This window comes from Theobroma umbraticum, unplaced genomic scaffold (genome assembly GCF_002168275.2).
Source record: "Theobroma umbraticum cultivar Fairchild unplaced genomic scaffold, ASM216827v3 scaffold_147.0, whole genome shotgun sequence".
Taxonomy (NCBI): domain Eukaryota; kingdom Viridiplantae; phylum Streptophyta; class Magnoliopsida; order Malvales; family Malvaceae; genus Theobroma; species Theobroma umbraticum.
In genome coordinates this window covers 2,590,114-2,604,823 of record NW_018397259.1, presented here as the reverse complement: position 1 = coordinate 2,604,823, position 14,710 = coordinate 2,590,114, and the positions used below count along the sequence as shown (strand labels likewise).

The 14,710-nt window shown below is 37.3% G+C and overlaps 5 protein-coding genes and 1 non-coding gene across 6 annotated transcripts; 4 read left to right on the top strand and 2 right to left on the bottom strand.

Annotated features, from left to right (window-relative positions):
- The first annotated feature begins 2,038 nt into the window (after positions 1-2,038).
- On the top strand, positions 2,039-2,111 carry TRNAK-UUU (transfer RNA lysine (anticodon UUU)). The gene has a single exon. It is a non-coding gene; the product is annotated as a tRNA-Lys (tRNA).
- Positions 2,112-2,397: 286 nt separating this feature from the next.
- On the top strand, positions 2,398-3,913 carry LOC110414796 (large ribosomal subunit protein eL6z-like). Its single transcript, XM_089783294.1, has 5 exons — positions 2,398-2,655; positions 2,759-2,803; positions 3,216-3,360; positions 3,467-3,648; positions 3,758-3,913. The coding sequence occupies exons 1-5, from the start codon at positions 2,398-2,400 to the stop codon at positions 3,911-3,913; spliced, it is 786 nt and encodes a 261-aa protein (XP_089639420.1).
- A 408-nt stretch (positions 3,914-4,321) lies between these two features.
- LOC149527245 (FT-interacting protein 1-like) lies at positions 4,322-5,536 on the bottom strand. The gene has a single exon (XM_089783298.1). It carries the CDS (start codon positions 5,534-5,536, stop codon positions 4,415-4,417), a length of 1,122 nt encoding a protein of 373 aa, XP_089639424.1. The 3' UTR covers positions 4,322-4,414.
- A 64-nt stretch (positions 5,537-5,600) lies between these two features.
- Positions 5,601-7,829, bottom strand: LOC110414737 (FT-interacting protein 1). The gene is given in 3 exon segments (XM_089783299.1): positions 5,601-6,389; positions 6,391-6,531; positions 6,534-7,829. Coding segments are annotated over 3 exon segments (1,203 nt in total). The 5' UTR covers positions 6,807-7,829.
- A 2,692-nt stretch (positions 7,830-10,521) lies between these two features.
- Positions 10,522-12,638, top strand: LOC110415412 (polygalacturonase inhibitor-like). Its single transcript, XM_021427060.2, has one exon. It carries the CDS (start codon positions 10,833-10,835, stop codon positions 11,823-11,825), a length of 993 nt encoding a protein of 330 aa, XP_021282735.1. The 5' UTR covers positions 10,522-10,832; the 3' UTR covers positions 11,826-12,638.
- Positions 12,639-13,365: 727 nt separating this feature from the next.
- On the top strand, positions 13,366-14,618 carry LOC110415060 (polygalacturonase inhibitor-like). Its single transcript, XM_021426538.2, has one exon. It carries the CDS (start codon positions 13,395-13,397, stop codon positions 14,379-14,381), a length of 987 nt encoding a protein of 328 aa, XP_021282213.1. The 5' UTR covers positions 13,366-13,394; the 3' UTR covers positions 14,382-14,618.
- The last annotated feature ends 92 nt before the right edge of the window (positions 14,619-14,710 follow it).

Below are 14,710 nucleotides of genomic sequence, written 5' to 3'. Positions count from 1 at the left end.
TTTGATTGTGTTTTGTGGTAGTCTGATTGGAGCTTGTCAAATTTTAAATTTTATGGAATTGGATACTTCCTGTTATCAGAGTTGCAATAGGCTTCTAGTTTATCATATGGAGGTTGCGGTGGCCAAAAGAAGTAATATGTTGAGTTGGTATGAAGATATGTGCTCCTGACGGTCCTCCAATCAAAATGAGTTTCTCCATAGATCTGAAAAACATACACAAAGCAGGAATCACGGTTTCTTTTCCTAGTTGTTAATGACACTGCCTTGTGTTTGAGCTCTGCAGTTTTCTGGATGTGAGTTAATTCAGGGTTCATAAACTGTATATAAATCTGGAAGGTCGTATATGTAAGAGGCAGCATCATTTATAGATAAAGTCCTTAAATAGGTGAAAGCCGAGATAAAGAAATGGAATACAGCAAAGCCCCTTAATTTATCGGACGGACAAGGAAAGAAATTTAAAAGAGAATAAAAATCGAAATTGTGGTAAAACTAACTCCTATTTCTTCTGCTGGAGAGGGCAATCTCCTGAAGAAATTGCTTGGTACTGAAGGATGGCGTAGCCAGAATAATCCTGCAACCAAAGCTATGGTCTGGGAATGGTTTCACATACAGTGCCACTGCAGCAATTAGGCAGGATATTGCTAAGAGGCTGGTCGGTCTGGGGTCTCTCCAACTGAGCGGAGCCATTTTTTTTTTCTTAGTTTTTGAATACCACAATTGGAAACATTCGAAGCTAGCTAGCTACACACTTAAATACTAATTACTTTAATTTTAAAGAGTGCTAGATTAGACTAAATCCAAGCTTGAAGTGTGCCTGAAAATTATTAACATACTTTCTTATAGCGAAATTATCAATTTAGTATTTGAATTTTAAAAACTCACAATTAGATATTAAATTTTATTTTCATTAAGTAGTTTGCATTTTTAATTAACACCGTTAGTCAAATAGAAGATATGATAAAAAATAATTAATAAAAATACCTCACGGGTTTGAAAAAATATAGTATTTCAAAATTATTTTTATATGAAAATTAAGACTAAATCTAACATTGTCACATTTTAATAATACAAACACAAATTAAATATTAAAAGTCAAAAACATGCAAACATGTAAAACTAAAAGAGTGATTATCCCAAGTAGCTGACCTAATGATAACTCCAAAATTTTCTAGAGCAAATGGCCTCAATTTTATCATCTGATTCTCTTTGATATACCTACTGTTCGAGAGAGTGATCATGGCTAACTAAGAGGATGTTGCTGTGTGAAAGTCTTTTCAACCAAAAGGATGTTGTGTCTTCCATCCATGGTGACAACCACATACAACTTAATGAGCTCGTAACATTAGATATGTATCAGTTAGGTCTTTAAGACAGGAATTATGTATATTATTTCTTACGTATTGTTCAAAAGCTTTAATTAATCATTCATGCATCACTACATGAAAAAAAAAAAGAAGATGTTGTACCTATTATTTGTTTGAATATAAATTTTTAAGAGTCGGATTTCCTTGATCACGGGAGGAATTTTTTGTAATTATATAGCTAAGTCTCAATGGTGATGACAACTACCGGACCCTAATTTTTTGTATATATCAGTAGCGACAATTCTAAGCTATTAAATTCACTTTGAAATCTATGAGTATATAATCTCGTTTATTGAAAAGGAGACTTTTTTTCGAATGAAATGAATTCATAAATTAAAAAATAATATATATAACCAAGTGTTGTTTTTTCTATTTTGATGGGTTCAAACTTGACATTTGCTTTTATTTAAGAAGGCAGGTGTAATTGTAAGTAATTGAAAACTATTTCAGCATTACAGCCCCAATTTTAACTTACCGTTTGATCCTATACACCGGTCTCTCTCAAGCTCGGAGTACTTGATGATATTAGCTAATGGTATTGGTTTTTGCAAGTGAATATTATATATTTCGATTATTGGTTGATGTATGTTTTATCTATTTAAATAATAAGGTTGAATTTCTCTTCTCTTAATTGAATATTAAATAGTACATACATAAGTTAAAATCCAGCGTTAGCCGTCTTAGCTCAGCCGGTAGAGCGCATGGCTTTTAACCATGTGGTCGTGGGTTCGATTCCCACAGACGGCGTTATATATGTAGGGTTCTTTTTTCTTATACGATCAGCGACCCCTAAAAATATTTTAGTTGTTTTAGTTTGCAATACCCATTGGTGGGTTTTAGGTTTTCTTTGATAAGATTAGCGGGCCATAGGACAAAAGAAACCCAACCCAAAAAAGGCGCATAGGAAAAGGAAATCCTCATTTTGCGATATAAGGCGTTTAGGGTTTTTTTCTTATCAACCTTCCTACCTCAAAGCCACACCCCTCCGCCGTCGCCGCTGCAGTAGCAACTGAGTAAAGGGTTTAGAGGGGACATGGCGCCGAAAAGGAAGACCCCCGTAAAGAGCCGAAACCCTGATCTGATTCGTGGCGTAGGAAAGTATTCTCGGTCTAAAATGTACCACAAGCGTGGCCTTTGGGCCATCAAGGCCAAAAACGGCGGTGTCCTCCCCCGCCATGAACCCAAGCCTAAGGCCCCCGCTGCCGCCGAGAAGCTATCCAAGTTTTACCCCGCTGATGATGTTAAGAAGCCCCTTGTTAATAAGCGCAAGCCTAAACCCACCAAGCTCAGGGTCTTTTCTGAATTGATTTGTTCTTTTTTTTCTTTGTAGATCTCTGAAGATATGTTCTTTTTTTTGGGTTTGCTTTTGATGCTCATTTTTTTTATTTGTTTAGAGCGAGCATTACTCCTGGGACGGTGTTGATTTTGTTGGCTGGAAGGTTTATGGGGAAGAGAGTTGTTTTCTTGAAGCAACTTACTTCTGGGCTTCTTTTGCGCCGGCTGGGCTTATTTTCTCATGTTTTTATTTCATGGTTGTAATTTTGTTTGTTTAAAACATGTATTTTACACATTTTACTGCTGTCCCTTGACTCTCTTCTTTTTGCTGAATGTTTGCTTGGAGTTTGTTTTGATGAAATGAAATCAATAACTGTGAATTGTAAATTTAAAGCATTGCAGCTAATAGAGGATGATTTGTCTAATTCAAATACGAATTGGATGTATGACAACGGTGTTAAAACCGTTCTTTCTGATTTTTCCATGCAGCAATATTGCTTCATTAATATCAATTCTGTCTTGTTTTTGAAGAAGCACACAGTTGTATTACGATTTTTGTGATGTTTCTGCTTATAGGTTAGATGCTGTCATAGCAAAACCCATTTGTTATTCAATGTGCTGGAGAAAGACTGCTGCTATCATGAAATCATGATTGGAGATTTACTTGTATCATATAGTTTTCTGAATGTTGTATCTGTATTTGCTTCTTCGGGATTAGTGGGCTAGGTTATCATTACGTATTGGGTCTTTATCATAAAGTAGTGGATTAGTGGGGGTAGGTTCATGCTAGTGCTTTGCTAAAATTTGGAAATGTTATTTCATTGCAGGACCATTCAAGATTAATGGTGTTCCTTTAAGGCGTGTGAACCAATCCTATGTCATTGCTACTTCCACCAAGGTTGACATCTCAGGTGTTAACGTAGAGAAGTTTGATGACAAATACTTTGCCAAGGAAGTAGAGAAGAAAAAGAAGAAGGGCCAGGGAGAGTTTTTTGAAGCTGAAAAAGAGGTTGGTTAGTTTGCCCTGGTACTTAGTGTAATTTAAGCAGTCCTAATGGGGTTCATTTAATTTGATGTGCTTATTGTCTGTTCTTTTACCTTCCCATAAAAAATTGTAGGATAAGAAGAAACTGCCGGATGACAAGAAAGAAGACCAGAAATCAGTTGATGCCTCTTTAATAAAGTCCATTGAGGTAGTCCCAGACTTGAAGGCCTACCTGGCTGCAAGATTTTCTCTTAAGTCTGGAATGAAACCTCATGAGCTTGTCTTCTAGAGGGAATTTTGCATTTTGTTATATCATGTGCTTTACTTTGTTATTCTTTTGGTTTAGAGTATCAGTGGTTGTATTATCAGATGCCATAAGGGAAAACCTAAATTTTGGGATACTATCTTTTGTTATACAAGAACTTCAGTTTTTCCTTATTTGATTGTGTTTTGTGCTAGTGTTGTCAAATTTTATATATGATGGAATTGGATACTTTTTGTTATCAAGTAGCAATAGGCATCTAGTTTATTCTATACAAGTTTGTGCTGGCCAACTGAAAATAAAATTTTGAGTTGGTACTCGTTGCTGAATTACTGAAAGTAATATATATATAAATCCCGTTTCTCAATTACCGGAGTAAACATCATTTGTAAATAAAGTAGATAAATAGATGAAAGCTGAAATAAAGAAATGGAATACAACAAAGCCCCCTATTTTATTGGAAGGACAAGGAAAGAAAGATAAAAGGGAATAAAAATCGGAATTGTGGTAAAGCTAACTTCTATTTCTTCAGAGCATGCTATCAGCTCTAGAGGGCAATCTCCTGAAGAAATTGCTTGGTACTGAAGGTAGCTTGCTCCGGAACCTGGGATGGCGTAGCCAGAATAATCCTGCAACCAAAGCCATTATCTTGAATGGTGTCACATACAGTGCCACTGCAGCAATTAGGCAGAATATTACGAAGAGGCTAGTTGCTCTGGGGTCTCTCCAGCTGAGTAGAGCCAGAAATCTCTCCCCTTGAGTTGCCATGTCTCCTACCACTGTCTGAATTCTTCCCGCCACACTTCTAAGCCTGTCATATCTCATCCTCACTACATCTTGAGCCTTGGATGTTGGGAAAGTGTCGAACTCTTCATCCAGTTCATCTGGGTGAACTACTTCTGCCCATGACAGCTTGGTGTCCATGTGAGGAGGATGCCTTGGTCGGAATCGGTAATTCCAAATCCCAATAAGAAACATGTATAAGAAAATGGTTGGCAGGATTAATTCTGGATAGCAGATCAATATGAAAAACAGTACATGTACTAGGATAGTAGTGACAGGATTCTTCCAGTGGCAAACCTCACCAAGCCACTTGCTCATAGCTATCACGCCCGAAAACAGAGAGACAATTCTGAAGAAGTTAGCTTTGCTTCTTCTCATGCTCCACATGTGGGAATCCACATCCAACATATACTCCACAACCTCTTTTCTCAGTGGTGGCTCAGCTCGGCCAAGCCTCACTGCAACAATGTTCATGGCCTGATATCTCAGGCTATCCAACTGGTTTACAGTGAAGGGATGCAAATAATGCATTTTTGGCAGCAAGGGATGCCAATAGAGGTATATCATATTTGCCAGAGAGAGGCACGTGAACCTAACTGCTAACTGAAGCTCCCCCATCTTCTTCAATCCAGATGTTTGTAGAACAAGAAGAGGGTAAGAGTTTGTATAAATCTTATCTGTTTCCAGGGTAGATAATCGAATTCTTACCTTTCCTATTCTGGAATCATTTTTACCTCCACTACCTGAAGCTGGTTTTTCACTTCCACCCAAGTGGCAGTTGTCAAAAACTCCCAATGTGATTACTGTGCAAGGGTCATAGACCTCCCAAGTGTATTGCTCATTCCATTTCGGATTGAAGCTTTCCATTATAGTTCTCGTGCGAACCCACTTCTGCCCATATTTAGCCACACAGTAAGAATCCGTGGTTCCCTTAGCCGTCTTTGGTCTTCATCGGTTGAAGACCTTGAGCACTTAAGATGCCCACTTCCAGGATCCCAATTGGGTTCTTCCAAAGCTGCCTGGAAGTTGGCCTTTGGTCACTTATATACATGGTCGATTCATCCAGCACATGGTAAGCTCCTTCAAGACATACTCTAAGGTGAACCCTGCTTGAAAATTTGAGTTCGTGCCTCTTGTCTCCCTCCAGAGCACCAAATCCAAATTTTTCAAGGTTGAACCATTTTGAATGAACTGGCCGATGATCCAAGCGCCTTTCAAAGATGTGGAGGGGCGAGATTAACCTCCCCATAACTTCATCCTTTGCAGAGGTCACTTTATTTTCAACTGTTAGATACAGTTGCTCCTCGAAAGGTTCAGCTGCTACGAATATTAAATCTTCATTCCACATGGGATTTATCGTCTTCTGGGGACATAGCTTGGTTTTGAGTATTTGGTTTCCAACTTGAGCCTTAACAAAAGCCTGTGGTAATTGGCTTCGGTCATGTGGCTCTACATCTTGAGCTTCAATCACGTTCACTCTGAGGTACCACAGTTTTGGAGAGACATAAACCTTTGATCGGATATTGAAAACACCCTCTCCTTGAACTGAAGTAGCATCGGTATGCCAGGCTTCTGGAAAAGCCTCATCAGCTTGTGTTCCCATCCAGACCGCAAGCATAACCTCTCCTTTCACCTTGCTATCCCCTCGACGGTCTTCTAATCTATACCATTGTGGTGCTAAAGGGCTATCAGGTGGAACCCGTGTGGGCACTTCGTTCATGTTCGAAGATCACCCTTCCTACATAATCATCTCTGCCGACCATCTCCCTATCCCTGACAAATACCTCTAGAATTGAAGACTGTAACTTCTCCTTTGAGAATGCAAAGACTTGGTTCCATTCCGGTTGTTTTCTTCTCAAAAATGTTGTGTTTTTCCTTTATAATTCCCCAGCTTCACTTCGACATAAGGATCAATGTTTCCGGTAACAGGATTAGTGGGCAGATCTTTGGCTTTAACAACCCTGACATAGAGATAAAACATCTGTTCAACAAGATCATAAGTACTTGTTGCTCTTTCACTGCTAATCCAACCACCACCGCCGCGCATTCCTCCATGAGGCCATCGTTCTCCTAACTGGGGCTTTGTGTCCTTCAATTTGAACTCTTCTTTCTGGTTAGCAGCGGCAGCTGGATTCATTGGTGCAGGACTTTGAGTCACCTCTTGTGCTGGTTTTTGCCTACGGAAATTCTTTGCTGCTTAAAAGCTCAAGGAGCTCTAAGTGTTAGGTTCTGAAGCCACTTTTATGTTTCCTTGATCTTTCTATCTCTATTGGACTTGGGAGCCCTGTAAGCTGCCAAATGAAGTATAGTGATTGCTTTCTAGCAGTATACTTCTATTGTAGCTTTAATTACCGAAGCTGAAAGATTAGCACCCAAAAAAAAAAAAACGAACAAATAGAAGAAGAGAATTTTCACTTTAAGGACAGGAAGACAGTTATCAATGCTACATGAAAATATGGATTCTAAAGTTCTATAGCTCACCTCGGAATTTAAGAAAAAACTTCTTCTCTAATTGGAACTGATCATAATTGTCTCTCCTTTATTGACCTGTATAGTGGAATTCAAACAATGGATTCTTATCTTCCCAAGAAAGCTGCACACCCAGATCTTTTCTCTCTAGACAGATGGCGGTCTCATGGTTTTGGAGGCACTTGGGACCCTTTGAGGTTGATTTGGAGCTTCAGGTTTCAAAAGGGTTTCAGGTACTGTTTCGAGTTTTTTGCCGATTTCCTAGAAACAAGTCATGCTATTAGTTTTCTCCAATCCCTGGGGTTTAACATTGTAAGTCTATTACCTCTCGCTACCTCCCTCATTGCACTTTTTCTTCTGCTTTAATGTTAAGAAAAAGAATCTTTATTTTACAAAGAAAAAGGTAAGCAAAAAGAATGAACAAGGCTCATATTGAAGATTAATTGCTGGGAAGGAAAGTCCTAGCTACGAAAGGCATTACAATTCATGAGCATCCATACTTAATCTGAGAGCATAGAGAACACTAGAATTCTATGTACCTGCAAAAGATAGTTGATGCCCCACTTGGGCGGACAAAGCAAACCTTTTGACATTTCAATATAGGGTGAGAATAAGTGCATCCTCACTTTCCTAGATTCTTTAAGCTTTCATAACTTTGCTAAAATTTGTCAAACTGCAAAAGCAAAAATGCTTAAACTACCCTCCCCTCTGGAGAACGGGGATGCTGCCAAGTCTTGCAAGACAAGGGTATCCTCGTCATTTTAATTGAGTTGCATCACTTTGCAGTTGGCCTCTGATTGTGGACAGTTTTCTTCTTTCTGAAGAACAGCTAAGGGTGAGTTAAAGCTAGCAAAACAGATAAAAGAAGTTGAATGAGCTAAAAGCAGTGTCATGAGAGCTTAAAGAAAAGCAAAAGCAAAGCAGAAAGGCTTCAGTGTATATATATATATATATATGACCTTACATACAAAGATGCTTTTGCCCATTATTCTCCATCTTTATTCCAATCTTTAATTAGTTTTTTCCTACTGGCATCTTGAACTTGGAATTTGGTGTCACTTCAACCTGGGCATTTCTTAGTTGTTTATCATATTTAGCAGGGCAAGGTCTTCATTGTGCTATTATTCGCTGACTTGTCTAGAGGAGAATAACCACACAAAAAAAAAATGCAACAGAAATTACATTTAAATATATATAAAACAATGGGTAATCTTTTTTGCTTTTGTGTAGAAATTCCCTATTGCATGTGCATATCTTTTTATCCTGAACATAGGGAGTTTAAAGTTGTTTTGAGCAGACAGATGTCTTTCATTGTGAAGCATCTTTGGCCTTGGATTACTGCAATAAATGTTGCAGCTTTCATGATAAGTAACTAGGAGGTATATAAAGGGGAAAAAATGTTCTTCTAATGAGTAGAGAATGATGGCTTAATTTTTTTTTTCTTCAGGAAATGCAATTATGGGCATGAGATAATTGTGTTTTTTTATGCCTTAAATCATTCTATGATAATGAACTATTATTACTTTGTGAAAAGGAAAGTGATTGTAAACCTGTACTAGTGTATACTAGGTATATTTGTTATTATTAACTTTTTTATATTAAAAAAATTCAAATCTAACTCTTTGAACAAAAATATGTGGATACAATATAAGTGTTTTGATTTTTTTAAAAAAATAATATTATTTTGTTAAAAAAAATGACTTTGCTTTAATAATAAATCTCTCTCTCTAAAAAGAAATCATGCTATAAGGTTGTGGCTTGAAATATTTTAGTACTTGTCAAATTTTGTATAATTCTTAAAGTGTGTATAATTTAGCTTCAAACATGAAAAATTCAGAAGAAATTTACATCTACGGTATTTCATTTAAGGTAAAAACATAAATTTTAATGAAAGAACAAAGTATATATAGAGTTTTTAGGCAATACTTAAAAAGGTTTTTAAATTATTTAAAAAAATTTAAAAATTTTTTTATTTTTTTAATACGTTCAACTAAATCTTTATATTTTTATTTTAAGATAGATAGATTCTTATGATTAATAATTGAGTAATTATTATTAATTAAAATATCAATTATTTTTTTATATCACATGACGTTGACATAATATATTAACATATTATAATAATTAAAAATCCGATATGTTGATGTGATATGATGCATTAAAAATTTTCACTCTTCACTTCAGTGATAAGTCAATACCACATAATTATAAAATAACAAATAAAATTTTAATTAATTAAAATTAATTAACTATTAATCATAAAAATTTATTTGATTTAAAATAAAATTATAGAAACATGATTGAACGTAATAATAAAATAAAAACTTATTTAAATTTTTGTATGGTAGAAATGTTAGCTCAATAATAATGAGAAAACATTCACGAGAGAAGGTGATTTGGATTTATAAAAAAATTTTAAAACAAATTAAACTTTTAATAAAGGCAAGCTTAAAGATAAGTTTCTCATATTTATTTTCACTTTAAAGCATGTCAAAAGTAATTAAATAAGCAAATTAGTGAACAAAAAAGTTGAAAATAAATTTTGAAACTCTTCAAGACAAAAAGCACTAACGTAAAATTTTTACAAATTTTCAATCAAGTCGAGTTAAAAATAATTTTCATAAATTTGTTTTTCTATTAAAGTATGTCAAAAATAATTTGAAGAGTAAATTAAGAACAAATTTGATTAACTGTTTAATGTAAATGTATAGATTCAAAAAGTGAAAAATAATGAGAAAAAACATAAAAAATTTATAGAAGTTATACCAGATTAATAACAAGATTATTGTAATTAAACAACCTTTTAAGATTTGTTTTTTTTTTATAATTGTAAAACTACTAAAAGCACTTTTGCATGCCAACATATCAAGGCATTTTGATTTACATATTTCACATGTGCCCTTAATCTAAAGCTGTCTCGATCGGAATGTTGGCAGCGTCGTTTCCTTCCTATTTTATGTCATTGGCCAGTGAGGAACTTGGGAAGCTTGACGTGTTGGAGGAATGTTGAGGATGAGGACCCAAAGATTATATGAACTGACCTTTGAATAAACGCATGAAACAAGGATATGATTTATGAAAACATAGGCAGCCCCCATTGTTGACTTGACTAGTCCGATTTCATTTAATAAATTAACGGCCCAGTTTAGTGCTGGAGTAGTTTGAAGAGGATGTAGAGGCTGCTCCTTCTCTGTGGCTGTTGAAGCTTTGGTATTAAACCCTCTCCACTCCACTTCGCTCTAAGTAGAGTTTCAACTGAGCGCATCGACAGTTTAGGGAATCAAATTGTGTTTTCATGAAAATTTATATATTAAAAATCGTATAAGGTTTATTTACTCTGCTACTGGAGAGATCTTATTTCTACTTACATATTTTTGCTTCTTCGATACAAACTATTCACATTTTGCACTTATATGTGAGCTCGAATTCACTTTACTTAAAAAGGAAAAAGAAAAAAGAAAGAAAACATGCATGGAAATAAAACGGTTATGTGATACTAATAGCAAATAGTTTTTCTTCGAAGAAAATGTCTGCGTTTTGCCCTTTGCTTCCATTGGCACTAGGTTTTCGATCCCCTTGTTCTGCCTAAATCTTCCATCGGTCCCATCAGCACATAGAAAAACCCACCATCCTCACCCTATAGATAGCACTCTTTTGAGTGCGGTATTTCTAATCCAGCAATATATGCGAAAACATGAAGATCATTCCATTCTTTCTCTGTTTTCTCTTCTTCTCCACCCTCCTCTCTCTTTCACTTTCGGAACTCTGCAACCCTTATGACAAGAAAGTTCTCCTCAAGATCAAACAATCGTTGAACAACCCTTACCTCTTGGCCTCGTGGAACCCGCAAACAGATTGCTGTAACTGGTATTGCGTTGAATGCGACCTTAAAACCAATCGCATCACCTCACTCACCATGTTCTCTGATAAAGAACTCTCTGGCCAAATACCGGCCGAAGTTGGCGACCTCCCATTTCTCGAAACCCTGGAATTCAGAAAATTGCCTAACCTCACCGGTCCCATTCAGCCCTCCATTGCCAAACTCAAGAACCTCAAGTTTCTACGTTTGAGCTGGACAAACCTCTCTGGTTTAGTACCAGACTTTCTTAGCCAACTTAAGAACTTGACTTTCTTGGACCTTTCGTTTAATAACCTTTCAGGTTCTATTCCAAGCTCCCTTTCCTTGCTTCCAAATCTTGGTGCCTTACACTTAGACAGAAACAAGCTTACAGGGCCAATACCATATTCTTTTGGTATGTTTCATGGCAACGTACCATCACTCTACTTGTCTCATAATCGACTTTCTGGCAAAATACCTGCCTCTTTAGACAACATGGACTTCACTGCCATTGACTTGTCTCGGAACATGCTTGAAGGTGATGCTTCAATGCTGTTTGGATCGAATAAGACGACTGGGGAAGTAGACCTTTCGAGGAATAGGCTGCAGTTTGATCTTTCAAAGGTAGAGTTTCCCAAGAGTTTGGCAAGGCTGGATTTGAATCATAACGAGATTACAGGAAGTATTCCTGTGGGGTTGACTGCAGTGGACGATTTGCAGTTTCTGAATTTGAGTTACAATAGGCTGTGCGGGAAGATCCCGGTCGGAGGGAAGTTGCAGAGCTTCGATTACTCTGCATATTTTCACAACCGGTGCTTGTGTGGTGCTCCGCTTCAAAGTTGCAAATGACGGTATCGCCTGAGGATCGGAGGACTTGGTTTTGGGGGGAATATTTACATTACTAGAAGATGCAATTGCCAGGGTAGAGCGCAAGTATACCGCGAGTAGAATTAGCACACGTTGTGGCAAGGTGCTAAACATACAATACAATACTAATAAAATTTATAGAGTTTGTGTATTTAAGTCCTTTGGGTGTGTCAGTGTGGCTTGTTTTGGATAAGAGGTTGAACCGCTGAAGAAGACCATCAAGGTGCAGCTTCCCAGTAATATATAAAAAAATGATTGCTTTTCCATATATTCAACTCCAAAACTTTTCTGCACTGTTGCACAAATATATTCTACATTAGGATCAGGGGTGAACAAGCAGAATTAGCTGCTGAAAGTGAAAACAGCACTGGCACTGAAAACTTTCTCTGATATCTCTCTCAAAAGAAAGACAACTGCAAATGTAATTCTGTGAGCCAGAGGCTCAAGCAAGCTAAGCAACCCGATTGCTCTTGGAAGATAGATTATAGCAACTGACATTTGACAACACTCTTTTGTGTCTTGCACAATAATTTCACAACATCCATAGTCGCGAGCTAGCGACAATAAAGCATCAAGTATATTATAAATCTTAAAGCAAATGTAGGAAGTTTACAATTAGCCAAAAATCGTAAAAAGAAAAAACACAAGGGTGATTCCTTCCAGGCCAATTTGTTTACCAGCAACAATTGTTCTACCGAACTCGCCATCCTACGATGGTGCGAGCTGCTACCCAAACGCAATGTTGCAGCTAAAAATAGAATGAAGTTTATCAAGAAGGCAGAAAGGCGGATTGGAGTATATTCTCTGTAGTTCCTGATTATCGTGGCGCGTGGTCTGTCTTGATTTTCTAGTCATTCTAGAAGCCTAAGGAAAAGAAACTGAGGAAAGCTCGATGTGGTGAAGGGGTTAGTGGGGAATGAGGACCCACAGGATGATCTGTAATTGAGACTTTCAAATTGTGTACGAAAGCGACCTTGAATATATGGATCCAGCTCATATAGAATAAGGAGCCATCACTGTTGACCGGATCACGTTCTGTTTCTCACCATGTAAAGCGGCGAGTTGATTTTGGATAATGATTAATGCATCGTCAAGTCTTACTCAACATAAATATATATATATATATATTCTACCATTGACAAATAATAAACCAATGAAAAGAAATGGCATAAATTTGCCTTACGATGGCACTTGAATTGCATATACTCTTTCATTTAAGTACATCAAACAAGTTTGGTTTCATATTGAAGATTCATAATCAAATTCTAACTTCATAAATAAATGTAATGAGTTACTCCATAGAAGACTCATTCAGATCAAATAGCAACATTTTGTTCCTTTTTAAACCAGATTTTGGAATGAAAATAATGTCTCTAACTTATTCTTGCTTTGACTGGAACCAAGTTTTCAACTGCATTGGAGCTGTCTAAAGCTTCTACAGCCGAGCCCTATCCACACATGGAAAGTTTGACCTACTACTCCACCTTGCCCAACTCTATAAATTAGATTTTTTTCAGCTCTGCATACCTCATCAAGCAAATATCCAAAAGTATGAATGTCCTTCCTTTCTTTCTCTGTTTCCTCCTCTTCTCCACTTTCTGTTCTCCTTCTCTGTCAGAACATTGCAACCCTCATGACAAAAAGGTCTTGCTCCAGATCAAAAGAGCCTTAAACAACCCTTACCTCTTGGCCTCATGGGACCCAAAAACAGATTGCTGTGACTGGTATTGTCTTGAATGTGATCCCACCACCCACCGAGTCGTTTCCCTCACCATGTTCTCCGATGACCGTCTCACAGGCCAAATCCCATCTGAAGTTGGCGACCTTCCATACCTTGAAACCCTTCTATTCAGACACCTGCCTAACCTCAATGGTACTATACAGCCTTCCATTGCCAAGCTCAAGAACCTCAAGACTCTTCGCTTGAGCTGGACAAACCTGTCTGGTACAGTACCAGATTTTCTTAGCCAACTTAAGAACTTGACTTACTTGGACCTTTCATTTAATAACCTCTCAGGCAATATTCCAAGCTCCCTCTCTTCACTCCCAAATCTTGAGGCTTTGCATTTGGATAGAAACAAGTTTACAGGTTCAATACCAGAGTCTTTCGGTATGTTTCAGGGCAAAGCACCAGATCTGTTCTTGTCCCATAATAAACTTACCGGTACAATTCCTGCCTCGTTAGGCAACATGGACTTCAACACCATCGACTTGTCAAGGAACATGCTTGAAGGTGATGCTTCAATGTTGTTTGGATCCAAAAAGACCACATGGGAAATTGATCTTTCGAGGAATATGTTCCAGTTTGATCTATCTAAAGTGGAGTTTCCCAAGAGTTTGGCAAGGCTGGATCTGAATCATAACAAGATTATGGGAAGTATTCCTCCAGGGTTGACTGGAGTGGATTTGCAGTTCATGAATGTGAGCTATAATAGGTTGTGTGGGCAAATCCCGGTAGGAGGGCGGTTGCAGAGGTTCGATTACTACACGTATTTTCACAACCGCTGCTTGTGTGGTGCTCCGCTTGAAAGCTGCTAGTAAGGATGGAGACACTAGAGGGCTTTGCTGCAATAGATTTGGCAGTGAAGTGCGCACTAGTGGTTGTGATGGGACAGTTGTGATAAGCACATCGTGGCAAATGGTTTAACATTTAATTTGCTTGTAAATTGATTTGGCTACGAAGGGAGAAAAAGCACACAATGAGGTGCTGCTTCCTAGTAAGCATCTTAGTGCGCCGTTTTAGTTATGTTTTACTCCAGAAGTTACTTGCTCTTACATTGCAATATGTGCTAGAATTTCTGAAAAAGATAAGAGAACCCAGAAGAAACCAACCAGTAGTCCTAATCACGAGCTAAGATAAAGAATGT

Bases quoted from the DNA above. Each gene is read 5' to 3' on its own strand.
- LOC110414796 (XM_089783294.1), top strand. From the start codon at position 2,398: ATGGCGCCGAAAAGGAAGACCCCCGTAAAGAGCCGAAACCCTGATCTG. The intron at 3,361-3,466 runs GCTAGGTTATCA...ATTTCATTGCAG, and splicing joins TGCTTCTTCGGGATTAGTGG to GACCATTCAAGATTAATGGT. The intron at 3,649-3,757 runs GTTGGTTAGTTT...AAAAAATTGTAG, and splicing joins TTTTTGAAGCTGAAAAAGAG to GATAAGAAGAAACTGCCGGA.
- LOC149527245 (XM_089783298.1), bottom strand. From the start codon at position 5,536: ATGGAAAGCTTCAATCCGAAATGGAATGAGCAATACACTTGGGAGGTC.
- LOC110415412 (XM_021427060.2), top strand. From the start codon at position 10,833: ATGAAGATCATTCCATTCTTTCTCTGTTTTCTCTTCTTCTCCACCCTC.
- LOC110415060 (XM_021426538.2), top strand. From the start codon at position 13,395: ATGAATGTCCTTCCTTTCTTTCTCTGTTTCCTCCTCTTCTCCACTTTC.